A 20,744-nucleotide genomic window follows, 5' to 3' on the forward strand; every position below is an offset into this window, starting at 1 on the left:
TAACACCATCACTGCTACCGGGGCTACAGCAGCTTCCTGGGCTAACACCATCACTGCTACCTGGGCTACAGCAGCTTCCAGGTCTAACACCATCACTGCTACCGGGGCTACAGCAGCTTCCAGGTCTAACACCATCACTGCTACCGGGGCTACAGCAGCTTCCAGGTCTAACACCATCACTGCTACTGGGGCTACAGCAGCTTCCTGGGCTAACACCATCACTGCTACCGGGGCTACAGCAGCTTCCTGGGCTAACACCATCACTGCTACCTGGGCTACAGCAGCTTCCAGGTCTAACACCATCACTGCTACCGGGGCTACAGCGGCTTCCAGGTCTAACACCATCACTGCTACCGGGGCTACAGCAGCTTCCAGGTCTAACACCATCACTGCTACTGGGGCTACAGCAGCTCCCTGGGCTAACACCATCACTGCTACCTGGGCTACAGCAGCTCCCTGAGCTAACACCATCACTGCTACCTGGGCTACAGCAGCTCCCTGAGCTAACACCATCACTGCTACCTGGGCTACAGCAGCTCCCTGAGCTAACACCATCACTGCTACTGGGGCTACAGCAGCTCCCTGGGCTAACACCATCACTGCTACCGGGGCTACAGCAGCTTCCTGGGCTAACACCATCACTGCTACCTGGGCTACAGCAGCTCCCTGAGCTAACACCATCACTGCTACTGGGGCTACAGCAGCTTCCTGGGCTAACACCATCACTGCTACCGGGGCTACAGCAGCTTCCTGGGCTAACACCATCACTGCTACCTGGGCTACAGCAGCTTCCAGGTCTAACACCATCACTGCTACTGGGGCTACAGCAGCTTCCTGGGCTAACACCATCACTGCTACCGGGGCTACAGCAGCTTCCAGGTCTAACACCATCACTGCTACCGGGGCTACAGCAGCTTCCAGGTCTAACACCATCACTGCTACCGGGGCTACAGCAGCTTCCAGGTCTAACACCATCACTGCTACTGGGGCTACAGCAGCTCCCTGGGCTAACACCATCACTGCTACCTGGGCTACAGCAGCTTCCTGAGCTAACACCATCACTGCTACCGGGGCTACAGCAGCTTCCTGGGCTAACACCATCACTGCTACCGGGGCTACAGCAGCTTCCTGGGCTAACACCATCACTGCTACCGGGGCTACAGCAGCTCCCTGAGCTAACACCATCACTGCTACCTGGGCTACAGCAGCTCCCTGGGCTAACACCATCACTGCTACCGGGGCTACAGCAGCTTCCTGGGCTAACACCATCACTGCTACCGGGGCTACAGCAGCTCCCTGGGCTAACACCATCACTGCTACCTGGGCTACAGCAGCTCCCTGGGCTAACACCATCACTGCTACCGGGGCTACAGCAGCTTCCTGGGCTAACACCATCACTGCTACCGGGGCTACAGCAGCTGCCTGGGCTAACACCATCACTGCTACCGGGGTTACAGCAGCTTCCTGAGCTAACACCATCACTGCCACCTGGGCTACAGCAGCTCCCTGAGCTAACACCATCACTGCTACCTGGGCTACAGCAGCTCCCTGAGCTAACACCATCACTGCTACTGGGGCTACAGCAGCTCCCTGGGCTAACACCATCACTGCTACCGGGGCTACAGCAACTTCCTGGGCTAACACCATCACTGCTACCTGGGCTACAGCAGCTTCCAGGTCTAACACCATCACTGCTACCTGGGCTACAGCAGCTTCCTGGGCTAACACCATCACTGCTACCTGGGCTACAGCAGCTTCCAGGTCTAACACCATCACTGCTACTGGGGCTACAGCAGCTTCCTGGGCTAACACCATCACTGCTACCGGGGCTACAGCAGCTTCCTGGGCTAACACCATCACTGCTACCTGGGCTACAGCAGCTTCCAGGTCTAACACCATCACTGCTACCGGGGCTACAGCAGCTTCCAGGTCTAACACCATCACTGCTACCGGGGCTACAGCAGCTTCCAGGTCTAACACCATCACTGCTACTGGGGCTACAGCAGCTCCCTGGGCTAACACCATCACTGCTACCTGGGCTACAGCAGCTCCCTGAGCTAACACCATCACTGCTACCTGGGCTACAGCAGCTCCCTGAGCTAACACCATCACTGCTACCTGGGCTACAGCAGCTCCCTGAGCTAACACCATCACTGCTACTGGGGCTACAGCAGCTCCCTGGGCTAACACCATCACTGCTACCGGGGCTATAGCAGCTTCCTGGGCTAACACCATCACTGCTACCTGGGCTACAGCAGCTCCCTGAGCTAACACCATCACTGCTACTGGGGCTACAGCAGCTTCCTGGGCTAACACCATCACTGCTACCGGGGCTACAGCAGCTTCCTGGGCTAACACCATCACTGCTACCTGGGCTACAGCAGCTTCCAGGTCTAACACCATCACTGCTACCGGGGCTACAGCAGCTTCCAGGTCTAACACCATCACTGCTACCGGGGCTACAGCAGCTTCCTGGGCTAACACCATCACTGCTACCGGGGCTACAGCAGCTTCCTGGGCTAACACCATCACTGCTACCTGGGCTACAGCAGCTCCCTGAGCTAACACCATCACTGCTACCTGGGCTACAGCAGCTCCCTGGGCTAACACCATCACTGCTACCGGGGCTACAGCAGCTTCCTGGGCTAACACCATCACTGCTACCGGGGCTACAGCAGCTCCCTGGGCTAACACCATCACTGCTACCTGGGCTACAGCAGCTCCCTGGGCTAACACCATCACTGCTACCGGGGCTACAGCAGCTTCCTGGGCTAACACCATCACTGCTACCGGGGCTACAGCAGCTGCCTGGGCTAACACCATCACTGCTACCGGGGCTACAGCAGCTTCCTGAGCTAACACCATCACTGCCACCTGGGCTACAGCAGCTCCCTGAGCTAACACCATCACTGCTACCTGGGCTACAGCAGCTCCCTGAGCTAACACCATCACTGCTACTGGGGCTACAGCAGCTCCCTGGGCTAACACCATCACTGCTACCGGGGCTACAGCAACTTCCTGGGCTAACACCATCACTGCTACCTGGGCTACAGCAGCTTCCAGGTCTAACACCATCACTGCTACCGGGGCTACAGCAGCTTCCAGGTCTAACACCATCACTGCTACCGGGGCTACAGCAGCTTCCAGGTCTAACACCATCACTGCTACTGGGGCTACAGCAGCTCCCTGGGCTAACACCATCACTGCTACCGGGGCTACAGCAGCTCCCTGAGCTAACACCATCACTGCTACTGGGGCTACAGTAGCTTCCTGGGCTTACACCATCACTGCTACCGGGGCTACAGCAGCTTCCAGGTCTAACACCATCACTGCTACCGGGGCTACAGTAGCTTCCTGGGCTAACACCATCACTGCTACTGGGGCTACAGCAGCTTACAGGTCTAACACCATCACTGCTACCTTGGCTACAGCAGCATCACTGCTACACAACCTATCATACCCATGCGTATACAGAGGAACCCTGTGTTTAAAAAGCATTGATCGTGTAAGTTATTTCGGACTCCTAATCAAGCTAGGGATCCACAGTGTAAAGACAAAGGGCTCCTAGGTGGCCATCTGAACATACGCAGCATGCCCATAAGAGGGAACAACTGGAACATCTTCTCATTAATTCAAATGTTGATTCCACGGGACTTTCGGAAACTTGGCTCAAACCCTCTTCTCCACAAGCACTGGTAACTCTACAGGGCTACAATATCTTCAGAAAAGATAGACATCAAGGAAAGGGGGGAGGGGTGTTATTGTATATGAAGGACTCTCTACAATGTACACAAATAATCTGGCCAAATGAAATCTCTATTGAATGTGTTGAAGTTAAAGTGTCACTCTCAGCAGAAATGTCATTTACTGTTTTATGTCTTTATCGCCCACCTTTGGCAAAAGTAGATTTTTATGACCAATTCAAGGCACTTCTGAATTCTTGCCACTTCAACAATGAACTTATGCCAATGGGAGACTTAAATGTAAATTGGGATAATAAAAGCAACAGAAAGAAACTAAAAGAAATTACAGATAATTTTGGTTTAACACAAATGATCAGTGATCCCACTAGAATAACAAATCGCTCTAGAACTCTAATAGACCTGGTGTTTTCTAACAAAGCGGATAGAATGATAAAAACATAACTTTTTGACTGGCTTGTCTGACCACAGTGTCATATTCTTCTCTAGAAAGCTGACTAAAAAGCGAATGAGATGTGTCAGTAAAAGCATGAATAGAAAAAAAAAACATTTATTCCAAATAGTCAAGAATGGCACCTCTAAATAATTTTGATTGGACTAGCATACTATCCTATGATGACACTAATAAATGTTGTGATCTATTATACTCTGCTATTAAAGTGGTCTTGCCACAGTTTCAGAAAGAGAGCCATTTAAAGAAATGAGTTTATTCCTTGCCTTGGATTAATACTGAGTGTAAACAGCTTATGAGACTCAGAGACCAATCACTAAAAACATCGTTACAATCTGGATTAAATACCGATCGATTAAATTTTATATCTGCAAGGAATAAAGTCACACAAACTTTGAGAATGGCAAAAGCAAATTTTTTCATGACTGTAATTAATAGTGCCAAAGGAAATTGTAAGCTAATTTGGGAAAATATTAACAAACTCCTTGGTAACAGTAAGCATAATGCTGATACAGACCTTGAACTCAAATTTGCCAATGAACTGGTATCAGAGCCTCTCAGCCTAGCTACTTAATTAAATGATTTTTTCCAAAGTACCATTAATGAAATTGCACAATTGTTTTCTAATTCTTGTGACCCTCAACAAAATATTTGGAATACCGACACCAAAAAGGATGTTTCTTCTCAAGATTCAAAGTCCAATATTCAAAGAAATTACAGAAAATGAAGTAGAAAATATAATCTCTAAATTAAAAAGTTCTAAAGCAAGGGATGAGTTTGGATTTGATACCAATTTCTTGAAGCATTATAAATCTTGTCTTTTGGTGCCTGTGACCCATCTTATTAATTTATAAATGACACAGGCAGTCGTTCCTCTGAGTTGGAAGGTGGCAAAAGTTACACCAATTTATAAATCGGGTGATAAATCGACCCTGCTAATTATCGACCTATTAGCATACTCCCTATCTTTTCAAAGATAGCAGAAAAGTGGGTTGCTAATTCCATCACCGAACATCTTAATGACTCCAATCCGGGTTTGCACCCTATTCAATTCGGATTTCGCACTCTTCATTCAACTGACACGGCTGTCTGTGTTTTTGTTGAGAGAGTGAACTCTTACATAGACAAGAGCAGTTATGTTGTGGCTGTTTTTGTTGATTTCAAGCGTGCGTTTGACACTGTGAATCATCTTAAGCGCTTGTCTAGACTGTCAGCATTTAACTTTAGTAATCACACAGTTAAATGGATACAGTCTTATCTATCAGATAGAAAACAATGCGTGCAAATAAAGAATAGCAAGTCATCCTATCTTTACTGTACGCAAGGTGTCCCTCAGGGTTCAATTCTAGGCCCCCTGTTATTTTCAGTTTATGTAAATGACTTGCCCAATGTGTGCAAAAATGTGGACACGATCATGTATGCTGATGATATGGTAATTTTTACACAAGCCAAAACTGCTGATGATGCAGCCCATCAGCTTTCATTGGCATTACATGATTTACAAAAATGGCTGAATGACTCATGCCTGTGCCTTAATTTTAAAAAGACCGTATCAATGTTTTTTAGTAAACCTAAAACAACCGTGGCTGCAGTAAAAGTTTGCTTAGGTGCACAAGAACTAATTATTGTTGAGGAATTTAAGTATTTGGGAGTGCTACTAGACTCAAAATTATCCTTTAAAAAACACGTTAAAAAAATAGTGAAAACTGTAAATGTTAATTTACAGAACTTTAGACGTATCCGCACATCATTAACGGACACAGCAGCGATTACATTCCTGCACTCTATGACACTGGCTCATATTGAATATTGTATTACAAGTTGGTCCTATAAGAGCTTTGCTGCTATTGGGCCAATCGAAGTGTGCTACAAAAGACCATTGAAAATATTGGATAAGAAACCTTCTTCATGTCACCATTGTCAAATTTTAGATAAATACAAGTTTCTAAATTTTACTAATTTCAAATTATTTAAATCTGCCTGTCTAATATACAAAGTTCTACATGGTCTGGCGCCTCCACCAATGAGTGATTTTATTAAACAAAAGTCTAGCAGTGTTGCCGGGTCTCGACTGACTCAAGCCACTGTTAGAGGTGACTGAACTGGCATTTAGACGGACTACCTTTTCACAGAATGCTCTGTCATATCAGGGAGTGAACTTCTGGAATAGTCTTCCACTGTCAGTGAGGGAAAGTACAAGTCTACACATCTTTAAGAGTCACTTAAAAGGGCGGCTGAGGGACACACAAACATGTGATCATGTTTAATAATCATGCTTCATATTGGACGTGAAAAAGAGTTAGTGTGTTAAAAAAAGGGAAACAACTATTAGTGTAACGGGTCAGTGCAATATCAGGACAGTCAGGGCATGTTTGTGCAATATAACTGATGTGTTTCCGTTATTCTTCTCTATATTGTCGTCTGTTGTCCACTCTTCTTGTCATCGTCTGTTCTAGTATAATGTGATCACTGTCACATGATCTGTAAACAGTGTCTCTGTATGTTTTTACTAACATGTGTGTAACACCAACCTGCCAGAGGATCTACAGATGGAAATTAGCCAAAGGCTATAATCTGGCATATTTACATTTGTTTAAATGTTCATTAATATGTATTGCCCCTCTTTCTAAATAAAATAAATAAAAATAAAATAAGAAACAGTCAGTGAATCATGGGAAGCAGCCTAAGCCTATTTCAGCATGTCTAAAGGTGGATTCAGGGTCACCTGATCCACCTCTATCAAAAAGGTTTATCTGAACTCCCATTCTACCTTTAAATGACGCAGGATGGCCTGCGTTATGAGAGCAAAGTGCTCTGTTGGGTTGATACGGTACTGTGAGGTCTTTAAGACTCGATAGGGACAGATTATTCAGGACCTTGTTTGAGAGGATTTTAAACTTAATTCTGGGTTTAACAGGGAGCCAGTAACAGGTTAGGTCTGCACTGTAAATATGTTGACAGAAATATAAAAACAAAAGTTAGAGGATATGATGAGCTGGAAACAATGCAACCCTTCAAAATGAACAACACTGAAACAGTAAACAGATCAGCAGTGACTGTGAAAACTGCTTCATGTAGCTGCACAGTCAGGAGATAAACTGTGATTTAGCCATTTCATGTTTCCTGACTGCAGTACATGACAAACAGTTTCACCTTGGGGTTACATCAATCCTGTTTTTCAAAGTGTGACAGCCACTTTACAAAAGATAAAATTCATCATGTAAGAACTGTTATTAAAAGCCCTCTGAATCCCCCGAGCTCAACATTAAATGGCTTTTGGTATCCATAAATCAACAAGCTAAAACTCTCACATCCAAAACTTCAAAACAAATCCTCTGTACTTTGAACTTCTGGCATTTACATGTGTGGAGAAAAAACGACCAAGTGACTCATAATAAAAAAATGGTTCGATGCAAACACACCCTCATACAACGTTACACACAAAGCTGAGAGCGACCTTTGCTATAACTCTCCACCATTACTATGGCAGGGTCACCAGAGGTCACTCTCATTAGCATCAGCGCCAGCCAAATTAGCCTTGATAACAGCTGTCAATGGGTGGGACTAGCTTTCTAATGAACTAAGTTGACCTATGACCTTTACGATGCCCCCATCTCTCCTCCACCATTCACACCAAAGAGAGAAAAAAGTGTCTTCTCTGCACAAAGCAAACTGCATAAAGAAAGAGAGACAGAGTAAAGAGTCTACGTCTCTCTAGCCAGCGGTCCAGCGTGCAGGTAAACTGCGACAGTGTAACGTTGTTCAACTGTTCACCTGTCTGACCTGGCATAACTGTTTCCATTCTGTAAGCTGGATGGACAAAGGGTCTTTTCTCCAGGGTCGATACACACTCATATAGAGGGGAGTTTGATGTGTCATTTGTATAAAATATACCTGCAAAAACTGACACTTGTGCTCCAAATAAAGCAGGAAAGCTTTAATGTAATTAAGATAATTACTGTAGTTTGAGGTCAGATCAAAAGGAAAACATTATTCCTGATTCCGTGTTTTAATCTGTGTAAAGTTTTGTAAAAGTTGAAGCTCTCTAGTTAAAAATGTGAGTTTTGTGCCCGAGAAACAAATCCTAATCCTAATCTGCAAATTTAACTTGCAGCTTAGGGAGTCAGGGGTAAAGATTTGAACTATTCTGTTGTTCAAGTCTCAGGTAAATACTTCAAGCATTTGATCTGTGTGATTATAGAGTTGATGTTGTTATGTTAGTATGGGTGTTACTCTAAATTTGGATTTTACATCCATATTTGTCCACGTTTTTGCTCCTTTTATTTCATTTGCACTTTGTAATTTTGTTATCAGTCATGAATTCATTTAACAGTTTCAGTGTTAAGAGACGAATGATTGTTTTTTGTGGTGATGAATGCAATTTTTTTTATTAATCACTAAATATCGGTAGCAGTTGTAAGCATATGATTTCACGTAGCATAGATGTTTTTGATAATTATGAGAGCTGCAGTATCTATAACCACTTACAGACACGTAAACAACCTGCAGATACTGGCGTCCACACAGCTGGGGGCGCTGCAGTAAGACTTACATAGTAACTGAAATGGCTGATTATTTGCAGCCATAAACCAAAGTTCCCAGTGAGAACAAAGAAATGCAGCAGCATCACAACCCTATAAAAGTGAAGCAATAACATCTGTGCATGCTGGTCTCTGAATCCAAGGGGAAATACATCAAGCCTTGAGTCCAAGTCTGGTGTATTTCATGTTCTGTTACTGCCGTGGCCACCCGAGACGCTGCCAGCACAGCTGCAACAATGACAGAGCGCAAAAGATGTTTCAGCAGTGTAAACAACTCTAAAACAAGGATTGAAAATAATGTGTTACTAGCAATGTTCCCTCTAATTTTTCATGTGTCTGAGCGAACACACAAACTCCCTGAGCGGTCCCTTGGACCACTGTGAGCGACATCAGACGTGTGCACTGTGGTCACGCCAGCATCGAATCCATCCAAGTTACATGGTTTATTAAAATAATTAAGTTACAGCATTTACATTTATGTTAGACTACTTTTAATTAACTGCTTTAGCCCACTTACAATGAAAATTTAAAAAATCTTGTTCATGACCTGTGTAGTATGTTAACACTATTGGAAGTAAAAATAACTTGAACTCCAATTTTGAAAACACAACTTTCTTTCTTTTTTTCATAAAACTCTGAGTTTTATTATGAGTCTGTGGTCTGGGAGAGAGTCCTGTAACTCTGTCTGCCAAACACAGTATATAATGACCAATGTTGGGCAATTAATTATATAGTTACTTCTTCAAAAAAGTAACTCAGTTGGGCAAACAACAAAGTTTTTTGCAGCTATTTATTTTTTAATGCAGCCAATGCATTTTTAAATAAACATTTCAAACTATTTACAGAACAATCAGCTGTTCTGCATCAAATCTGATGCCACACAAATTATTTGTGCCACTCCAAAAATTAATTTCTGTCCACTATGAGATAAAGGAGAACAACAGCCTGATACCTGCAGGCCTGACAACAGGAGATGTATCACTGCTGTAACACCTGTAACATTCAACAGTCGCCTCATTGTTCTGACACACACAACAAAACTATTGGCTACACTACACACTAACTACACAAGATTTGCGCTAAACGTCTCAAATCTCTCACATCTCAAAACACCGCCGTCACTCCTAAAACTTCCCCCCGTTTCTTAACAACTAGATGCCGCGTTGCCATATCATTTTTTGATTGGTCGACATGGTACTTTTTTGGACGAATAGGAAAGGGACAGGGGGGTGGGGTTTGTTTTTGCTCACAGGCTTTCGAGCCTTTTTCTTTATAAAACGCCGTTTTTACCGTTTCTTCCCGCAGTAAATATAAACAACGATAGTATTCAGGAAGAAAACCAAACATTGCAGATATTTTTATCGTAACTCTGGTTTTACGTGGCCGATCAACACAATTTAAAAACTGGTATGAAGTCCACACTTTTCCCGTCAGTTGTTCCGTCTGTCCTGCTCACATCTCCAATGGTTGTACACGTTGTCATTAACGTGGCTTCACTCCACATCAGCCACGCCGCTTTGCTAGCTAAAACACCGGTGTCGGCACATAAGGACGCTGTCATAGCCTGTCAACGACGTTGATTAGCTGCGTATATACGAATGTGAATCGCATTATTGGCTGGACTATGGGATAAGGTGGCATCGTTCTAATCCCATACAGGAGCAGCCAGTCACTTACTGACTAACACTGCAAAACAGAATTGTTAACGTTTTCATTTTAATTTCAATTCAGGTTAGATTTTTTTTTGTGCGCAACGCAGATTTTCTGTGCGCAGAGACCGTGCCAGCAGTGCGCAATTGCGCACGTGCGCAGCTTAGAGGGAACATTGGTTACTAGTCTTTTTAAAATGACACAACTGTAACACAAAAATGAAGAATGAAGAATGGATCCACTGCATTGGTCTGTTTGAGGTGTCAGAGCAGTTGGGGGGGGGGGGGGGGGGGGCAGTGTCTGAGTGTGGTTATTCCAGCCAGCCCTGGGGGAAGGTTGAATGGTTGTCTGCTTGACATCAAGCGATGAAAGATGCGGTAAGATGGGAAAAGGTGGCGTAGCTGCGACAAACACAACAGAATAAGAGACGATGAGGATGCTGGCTTGGAGGAGCGCTCCTCTGCCCAAGACAAAATACCATCAGAGGACAAACACCCTGCAAGACAAAGCCAGTCAGCTCAATCGCTGTGACTAGTCTATGGGTTGTGATTGGTTTATTATCTAAATGAGCTGGATTTTCCTCTTTGGGACCTGAGAGTTGGGATTTTTCTTCCTTACAAATGGCCTTAATCACAATATTTACCTCTGTCAACTGTAAGAAAAAGAAGGCATAAAGACAGGATAACGTGGGGGCGGCTTTGGGATATGGCTTTGGGCGCTGGCAGGTTTCACGTGCAAATAAAGCACGATGCCATTTGTTAAAACACTCTCTTCCATTCTTGCACAACTCAACACATACGTCATCCAACTTTCAGTGAATTCCTTAAAATCTGTGGGAATACAATTTATGGAGCATTATAACAGGAAAATTGTCATATTAAGATCAAAGATATTTAAGATCAAAGATATTTAAAATACACCATAAAAGATAAATATTATAATGATTTTTCATTAAGAAGGAGAAATACCAACAGTATACATCAGTGGGTGATTCAATAACAAGTAACAGACAAAATGAATCACCAGTAGTGCCATTTTGTTTACCTTTTAGCCTCTCTTAGGTCACTCTTTCATTTTTTACAGCACACTTATTAACCATTGATTTACTGATCAATGTCTCCATTCTTGATTCATGTGTCTCATTACCATCAAGCTGTCTCCTCTGGGGCTGAAAAATTAGGTCAATGTAGAATTGGTACAAAAAGTCCTTCAGTTTCTACTAGCGAGTTTTTATTTTTTAACAGCCATCTTGAAACTGAAGTCAGGATTGTAGCTGCTTTTAATGACAAGTGTCTCAAACTGGCAGCTACAGCTGATTGGTGTTGGTGCTTTCTGGAAGATATTATTACAAATAATCCATCCTGCTGCAAGGTAGAGTTGTTGGTTAGCGTACTAACCAAGCTTACTAGCTTGAGCTGAGCTAATACGTTAGCCCTCCAGCCTCTGGCCACTCCAAAACACAATCGGTCCAAAGCTACGAAGAGTTTAAAACTAATGTGTGACCTTTTCATCAAGGTCGCTATGTTTATCTTTTTATACAGTCTATAATTAACACCAGAACATTTGTCAGCTTGAGAGCGAGCGATTTTTGTTAGCTGTTAGCAGCTATGCAAAAAAAGTGAATTCGTAGCTAAACTATGGAGGTGTCCAAATTCGTAGACTCCTCCAAATGTGGTCGACAAATGCGTCCTCATTTTCCCCAGAATATCCCAGAATTCATTGCACGGCCCAGCCAATTCCAGTTTCCAACAATGGCGGCTGCTACTTAGTTTTAATATTACTCTTATTCCTCTTTCTGGGTCACAAAATAAACTTTTAAGATATTTTCAGGCGAGAAAGTAGCTGTGTAAACTTCAAATATCTGCTCGGTTTATCAAGACACCACATATTTGCAAAAGTGCTCCAACGTTTTCAGAGACGTCTGTTACCCACCAGCTCGATAGCTAGCCGGGAGGTCGAGGGTCACTAGAGCCGGTGAGAACGGCACATGGTTTTCAGACCCCCACGGTCTTTTGCTACTCAGGTTAAACGTGATATATAAGTCACTTAATAACCTAAAAATGTTATTGTTTGGGTTTTTTTTCAGTGTTTTATTTGTTCCTGAGTAAATCAGTTTGGCTGAGATTAAAGTTATAGTTTTCACACAGCTGAATAAACATCAAACAGAAAACTGATTAAACAGAAGTGTGAGACGGTCGAGAGTTTACTCTTGTGTCCTGTTATATTTTAGATAGAAAGGAGCAGACAGCTAAACTCCACCGAGACAGCTGGTGACACAAATCTGAAGGCTAGACCGTCCACTTTCAAGTCGCTCACTTCCAGCCTACCCGGCCTTCGGAGGACCCGGCCCACGTGGACCGCTAAGGCCGGGTCCTCAGGAGGATACAGCCTATGAATTTGGACACCCCTTAAGACTGATGATTTGACTGTATCTGCTGTTTGCCACTATATCATAAAAGTATGAAAATGAAAATGATAGTTAATCCCAGCCTCAGTTTGGTTAAGCTTAAGAACCAAACTCATGACAACTCAGTACAGCTTAGGAAGCTTCCACAGAGTCACGTCATTCACAAAGGAGCCTTGGCTGACGAGCTGTTCAGGCCATGCAGTGACTTGTGCTGATGTGGGTGGGTTGGGCTTACACTCTGTGGGGAGGATAGGCACATGGGAAGGACCAGCAGCAGGACAAAGGTCAGGGCCTGGCAAAGAGTCAGCTTCCTAGAGACAAAGAGAGAAACAAACCCCGTCAGTCACTTGGTGACGTCGCCCTTTGCTGTTTCACACATCACATACAGATGAATGAAGAGCCGCAGAAGTAAAGATGTACATGTTGTTGCAAACATGTTTGAGCAGGAGAACGAAAAGACAAAAGAGGATAGAGGAAGAAAAGGCACTGCTGACACTTCAAACAGAAAAGGTCTTTAGGTCAGTGATAATATACACAAATAAGCTGCCATACTACCCTGAACCCCTGTGGGCAGCAGCCAAGGTCAGGAATGTCCCCCGATTCAGTAAGTATCATTCGTTCCCCCCACCCTACTCCCCCAACTCACCCCCACAGTGTCATATTAACTCCCACAGATTCTGAGAGGTGGTGACTGCCCGCCTGGCTGTCCCACCACTCCCCTCGCCTTACCTCCCACTCAGCTGCTGACCTTTAGCATCAAATAATCCACATGAAACCTTTTCTTTTCTCTGCTGGCATCAACTCACTGTACATTTAATATTAGCCTTAACAGATAATTTTGTTGATGATGGATTTCTTGAATCTATCAAGTACTAATAAGGCTCAACTAAATATGTTCAGATGACCTGTTTGCTTGAATAGATCTCAAGTCTTTCTGAAGGTGGCAAGTTGTAATTCAAGAATTAGAGCTAACCAAGTTTAATTCAGACAAAGATGGTGACAAAGCTGACACTGATGCTTCGTTTTTTGTTGTTTCTTTTTTTTGCAGTCTTTGATCATTTTATTTGGCACAGATACAAACATTTTGTATTTTTTAAACCCTTTTATCTCACACTGTCTGACTTTGTCTGACTCAGTCGTCAGTACAGCAACCTGCTCAAGCATGAAGGTACACTGTTTGACAAAACTGTACCAACTCAAAGTCGACTTATGTACTTTTCTGGATTATTCAACCATATCCCCCAGCCTGTCTTAATCCACTTTATGCACTTTTAGGACTTCTAAGAATTACATCTTGAACTTTATTCGACATGAACAAGAGCAACAGTGACACACTTTTAAGGTGAAAACAAGTAAATTGGAATTTATTTCAGATTGTTTTTAAATTGTAATGTAATATTAAAGTGAAATGTAATATTTGAACCCAGGACTCTGTAGTACTCTGGGATTTCCACTAGAGATTAAAATAATCTTCTGAATGATTTTGTAATGAACAACCCACAGATGCGAAATGTAGTGACCAGATGTGCAAAGCTTGATCAGACTTACATTTAGTAAATGATACTGACCTCACAAATCTGAAAATGACAGGTTTAACCACTGAATAAATGAATATATTTTTAATTCAAAAGCAATTCTAGGGTAACTGCAGTAACACCGCTGTGAGGCGGCTGTGAGTTTCTACCAGATAAAGTCTCTGTTGAGCTTCACGTTGACTGTGTTTTCTGCCTCATCTCCTTCCTTACCTCCAGGCAAAAATCACCAATGACACATCCATCCTCTGATTCACCAAAGGACGACTGCTTTCTTCTGAGAAGTCTCAGTGATTCTGGGAAAAGCTCTTTGATTGCTTCCTTGCGCTGCTTTGTAGACAGTCACAGTGTGTCATACTTTTAAGTGTTTTGTGATGGAACATTTTTATTTTCATTAAGACAAGTCGGCAAAATAAAAATGCCAGACAGATTTCATTTGTGAACAGCAACTCAATATCCTCCATTTCTTTACTTGTGCCCTCTCCCCCCACGTCTCAGCTCCACCCCGTCTGTCATCTAGCTCTCTATGCGTCTCTTTTATCTCTCCCCTGATCATAAACACTGAGCTGCTCTAAAGCTTCTGGAGTTGGCTGTTGGCTCAGTCCCAGGTCAGTAGGTTGCCCTGTCCAATTAAACGATACACATCTCGCTACATCTCCCTCACACTTGGCTGGGCAGCCCTTCCCTTCGGAGACTCGGCTGCTGTCCTGGCCTTACATGGGAGAATTCTTATCAGAGGAAAAGAGAAGGTCGCAGTGACCGAAAGAGGAGAACATTAATCACGATTAATGGAAGAGGCCTTCACAATTTTATACACATTTCCACTGTGTGCACGGCTTAAGAGCCACTAGATTTGCAAGTTTGGTGTTTTTAACATCAAATCATACACTTGTACTAAACAATATTAAATCCATATTATTCATAGTTTGTATGTGACACGCCACATCACACAGAAACACCCACACGGAAAGCAAAACAAGGCTTTCTTTTGTTTTTTTAACTGCTCTGTTAAGCTGTTAAGCCAAATTGTGGATGGATTATCTCAGTTGTTCTCCTGACTGAAGTTTGGTCCGTTTACAGCATCCTGCCATGCGATTGCATTTGTCCCTAACCATCGGGAACCCTCATGTTAACTTTTATCGAGTGGAAAAAAGTTAGTGTTCATCCTCCAGCTTCACTGTGTTTATGCTAACATAGCTGTGTCGCTAGCGATCACGTAGCACATCATTATATAGCAGCTAGCCCAACTTCAGTAACCCTACAAACGTCACTGCTGTTTAGTTTTCTGTCTTCATTTATGTTGGAAGTGATAGCAGAGCTGTACGTTTGAATTCTTTCAGAAATCTCTCAGTCAGAACATGCTATATCATGTTTAGGTGGAAGCTAGCGAGCTAACTTCCTGCTAACTTCTTACGCCATAAAATTTAATAATTCCTGTTTTCACGGATGCCTGGATGTTAAACTGAATTGTTACACCTGGTAAAGCAGCAACGCTGATCATTTTATTAAAGATGAAAGAATTTAGACAGTTTTTAACTCTCAGTGATGCCGCAAAGTTCGTTTGACTTTGGGACCTGAAGCAGAGTTTGGGCCCGGAAATGGCTAATGATGTCAGATTTAAAGACCGGATACTGCATGGAAACACACTTCCTCTAACTGTGCCAATAAAGCACAGTCACCAATACTTCTTTACCACAACAATCATTACACCAGTGTTACGTTCATTACACTGGCTTCCAGTACATTTTAGAATTCATTTTAAAATCTTGGTACTGACTTTTAAAGCTTTGAATTGTGATGCCCCTGCCTACATTTCCGATCTTTTAGAATCCCACACTCCCTCTCGCAGCCTGAGATCTTCTAATCAAAGGCTGTTGGTAGTCCCACGAACTCGTTTTAAGACTAGAGGTGATAGATCTTTTAGAGCGGTGGCCCCCAGGTTGTGGAATGCTCTCCCTCCATCTTTACGTTGTCTTGATTGTATTTATTCTTTTAAAAAGCAGCTTAAGACTCATTTATTTGGATTGGCTTTTAATTAGATTTGTGCTGTATGTTTGATTATTAATGTATTTTATGTATTTCTGTTTTATATTACTGTGAAGCACTTTGTGGTTTTTATCCTGTGAAAAGTGCTATATAAATAAATTGATTTGATTTGATTTGAACCTGTGTGGTCAGTGAGGACACTGGAAATAAATTTTGATTAGTTTTGTCACTACTACACCTGCATGCTTATCCCAGTGACACGTAATGAGCATGTATTGATTTTAGGTAGCTATCTAACATTAACTGATAAGCTCTTTCCAATGCTTAGTACTTTAGTTAGTACTTTTGCACCAGCACGGTAAGCCCCAAAGAGCTATTAGCCAGAAACTTGGCATGTCTCAACATGGTGTGATTGTGTCGTTCAGGGACAAAAGAAGATGTGCCAGAAAACAATATCAATCATGGATTGGCCTCCCCAGAGCCTGGAACTCAACATTATTGTAAAGTGGGATCACCTTGACAAAGAACAAAAAGAAAAAAGCAAAACATAAAGAAAATGCAGCCAACATCCAAAGATACATTTTGGGTGTCCTTCGGGTGGCTTGGAGAACTATTCCTAAAGACCACTTTTAAAGAAATTACAAGTAGATTTGCCTACAAGAGTTCAAGCTGTGTTGAATAAAGATGGTCATACCAAATATTGACTTTCAGGCTTGTAAGAATTGTATAAACTCTGTTTTTGCCTAATTTTGTATTATGTAAATATTTCTCTTTTTCCTAGCTAAGTATAAAATAATGAGGGTTGGCAGGTTACTACGGGCCATTTGATCCTTATACACCCGCTGCAAGAGCTTGGTCTCAACAAGCACTGGACTCGTAAGTTTTATGGTCAGAATTTCTAGACGTAACAACTTGGGTGGTGTCAGAATCTCGTTTCTGCTTTTCGTAGATGATGTGGTTCTGTTGGCTTCATCAGGTGGTGGGCTCCAGGTCACACTGGAGCGGTTCACAGCCGAGTGGGAAGTGGCGGGAATGAGAATCAGCACCTCCAAGTCTGAGGCTATGGTCCTCAGCCGGAAAAGGGTGGAGTGCCCACTCTGGGTCAGGGACAAGTGAGGAGTTTAAGCATCTCGGGGTCTTGTTCACAACTGAGGGGAGCAGAAGATTGACAGAGATGTGCAGTGATGTGGACGCTGTACTGTCGTGGTGAAGAGAGAGCTGAGCGTGAAAGTACCAGTTAACCTACGCCCCTACCCTCACCTATGGTCACGAGCTGTGGGTAGTGACAGAAAGAACGAGATCGCGAATAAAAGCGGCGGAAATGAGCTTCCTCCGAAGGGTGGTTGGCCTCTCCCTTAGAGATAGGGTGAGAAGTTCAGCCATCGGGAGGGGCTGTTGCTCCTCCACATCGAATTGAGCCAGTTGAGGTGGTTCGGGCATCGGACAAGGACGCCTCCTGGGTGAGGTGTTCCGGGCATGTCCCACTGGGAGGAGGCTTCGGGGAAGAGCCAGGACACGCTGGAGAGATTATATCTCTCGGCTGGCCTGGGAACGCCTTGGTGTTCCCCCGGACAAGCTGGAGGAGGTGGCTGGGGAGAGGGAGGTCTCCCCGTACCCTGCCTCAGCTGCTGTCCCTGCGACCTGACCCCAGCTAAGCGGAAGAAGATGGATGGATGGATGGGTTGGCTCAAGAATTTTGCACAGCATATATAATTGATTTCTTTTCAAAATGGCAGCCATCCATAAAAATGCATACATGTCTTTGTACTGTAGGTTTTATTCTGGTAGAACAGGACAGATTCTCCACCAGATACATGTAATCATCATCAAGTGGAGCTCTAAATGCGACTGCACTGTTCTTAAGATTTGAATCTCTGTACAAGGATCGCGAGAGCCCAAAACGTGTTTGTAATTCATTCCCATATCTTTGAGTATTTGAGAGTGAAAACAAACAGGCCTGTGCTGCAGTTCTGTGCTGTGTCCTGGGCGGGACAGATGTTTTTATGGGTGTGTTTTTCCTATAATAAATCAATTAGCATGCTTGTTTTAGACATGTAATCCACTTTGAGCCTGCATTAATCTTCTTCTTTTTCACTTACACGGTAACTCAGTTAGTTCCAGTTTGAATGGAGCTGCATGAGAAATGAGGGATTGCACAACAAAAAGAGAATAAAAATGTAATCCTTCATATCATGCACTATATGCAAACCATTTATTGGTGAGTGAAGTATAATATACATCCAACAAAGAAAAAAGAATGTTGTTTGCTAAATGGTTTGTTGTGATCCAACCCTCCAGTTTCTTCACTGCCTTTCAAATCCAGGCTCACAAGGAGGCTGAAGCTTCTCCCAGCTGTCAAGGGTGAGAGGCAAAGTATATATGCTGAATATGCTGCCCGTTATCAGAAGGCTGACACACAGACACACTTATTCACACTTACAGCCAATTTAGCGTAATAAACACATTTTCTCAGTGACAATATTTGTTTAGAGAACTGCTTTTTTATTATGTTCATTAAAAAAACATCAGTTTTCCAGAGATAAGCAACACTTAACCATGCTCATTCATAAATGAGCATGGTTTCACAAAAACAACATTATGTGAATGTAGATCGATAAAAACGGAGTCATTCCTCAAGTTTCACTTGATCTTTGGCTGCTGTTGTTGAACATGAAAAGATCAGCAGCAGCGACTGACTGGTTGGCCCCCTCACTGCAGGGGCCCGCACAGAGGTGAGCAGGACTCAGCCCGCCTCCTCCTGCTCTCATTAAGACTATAGCAGCACATTAGCGAATAGCTGCAGGGCAGGGGGAGGGAAACGGCTCTAATCAACGTGAGACTAGTTGTTTATTTGGACTGACATTAGTGGCGCTCATGACTTTAGAAAAGGACCAAAAAGCACAAACAATTATCAAACAAATAACGAACAGGATATGGCTAAAATCATCAAGCAGCTGTGCTTTTATTCAAAAAGAATAAGCTAATAAACCAGGCTAGAGATAAACACAGTATATAATTTATTACGTTGAATTGGATTTGCTGATTAGCCATTTCAGAGGGAGATGAAACAGATGACATACCAATCCACAACATATGTACTTAATGAGTAATCTTTGAGTTATTGTCTGGATGGTTCTCAGGTGGGATCATTGTCAGTTTTACATCATTTTAGTGGAAATGGCATTTGAAGGTCTCTGGCAAATGTCAGAGGAATTTACATTAGAAGTTACGACTCATTTAATCTAAAAACAGTGGATCAGCTGCTGCTTGAATATATTTAAGCATCATATTTTCCAACATTACAACAATATAATACAAGGTGTAATTTACTTTATAACTAGTTTACTTGTCAGATTACTATCTATGTTTTGGTGAAATTGAACCTAACTTTCACTATTAATTAAAAAGAAAAACATTTCAACAATCAATTAAATGTCCGACCATTTATTTACCAAAAAACAGAAAAACGTCAGCGTTTCAAATGTGGACATTTGCTACAGTTATTATCTGATCAATTACAACCATGAACCATATATAAAAGATGCTTGTCACCATGACGTTACCCACTGGTTTTTAAGTCCTCTTGAGAAGCTTCATGCGGAGCGTTTGGCTGTTGCCATACAGGTGTTTCAAACAAGACATGATGAGTGAAGAGCAGCTCAAACTGAGGAACTGAGGAACACTGCATGCTTATATGGTACTGACTTATTAATTGGTAGGTAGCCACATCCAAAAGAATACAGTTATTTCTCATCTATGTTACTCTTGGACATGAAACTAATAAACCACAAATCCAATAAGAAAGCACTGAGGTTGTACATGAAGTGAATATTAGGGCGGTTTCGTCATACACTTCACCCTCTACTTACCATTAGAAAGAATACAGGGTTAAAGCGCTTCTGCATTGGCTTCAGTTTTATTTAGCAGTACATGCTATTATGCTGTAGTATTATTTGTTCTGTGAGTTTAGTCTGTTGTTGCCTGGAGAACATGATGGTGTCATAATATATCCTGCACAATTCAAGCTTTGTGGATATAAATGAGAGATTACGATACTGAGGTATTATAGGTGCATAAAAGATGTAGATGGCCTAATTTAACCTGTTAGTAAACTAAAACGGCAGTTGAAGGTGGTTGCTAGGTAGTAGTGCTGGGCGATATGGAAAAAATATTTATCACGATATGAATTATTTTATATCACGATAACGATATATATCACAATATACCGCAATATTACCACAGTGTTTCCAGTTATTCCCTGAAAAGTTTAACAAAGACGTAGACACATTAATTCTTAATTAGGGGTCACTCGGAATTACTACAGCCAGAAAAGTAGCCGAAAATATTAGTTTTACTAACATGCATATCATATATGTTGGTAAAACTAATACATATACATATATATATATATATATATATATATATATATATATATATATATATATATATATATATATATATATATATACACACATA

General features: G+C 42.6%; 1 protein-coding gene across 1 annotated transcript in view; it reads right to left on the reverse strand.

Moving 5' to 3' along the window:
• adamtsl5 (ADAMTS like 5) overlaps positions 1-20,744 on the reverse strand; it is a 63,932-nt gene that overhangs the window by 35,221 nt on the left and 7,967 nt on the right. Inside the window, exon 2 of the mRNA XM_063469503.1 lies at positions 12,986-13,061. Coding sequence (XP_063325573.1) covers positions 12,986-13,061 — 76 coding nt within the window. The remainder of the gene's footprint in view (positions 1-12,985; positions 13,062-20,744) is intronic.

Source organism: Pelmatolapia mariae, linkage group LG1 (genome assembly GCF_036321145.2).
Source record: "Pelmatolapia mariae isolate MD_Pm_ZW linkage group LG1, Pm_UMD_F_2, whole genome shotgun sequence".
NCBI lineage: Eukaryota > Metazoa > Chordata > Actinopteri > Cichliformes > Cichlidae > Pelmatolapia > Pelmatolapia mariae.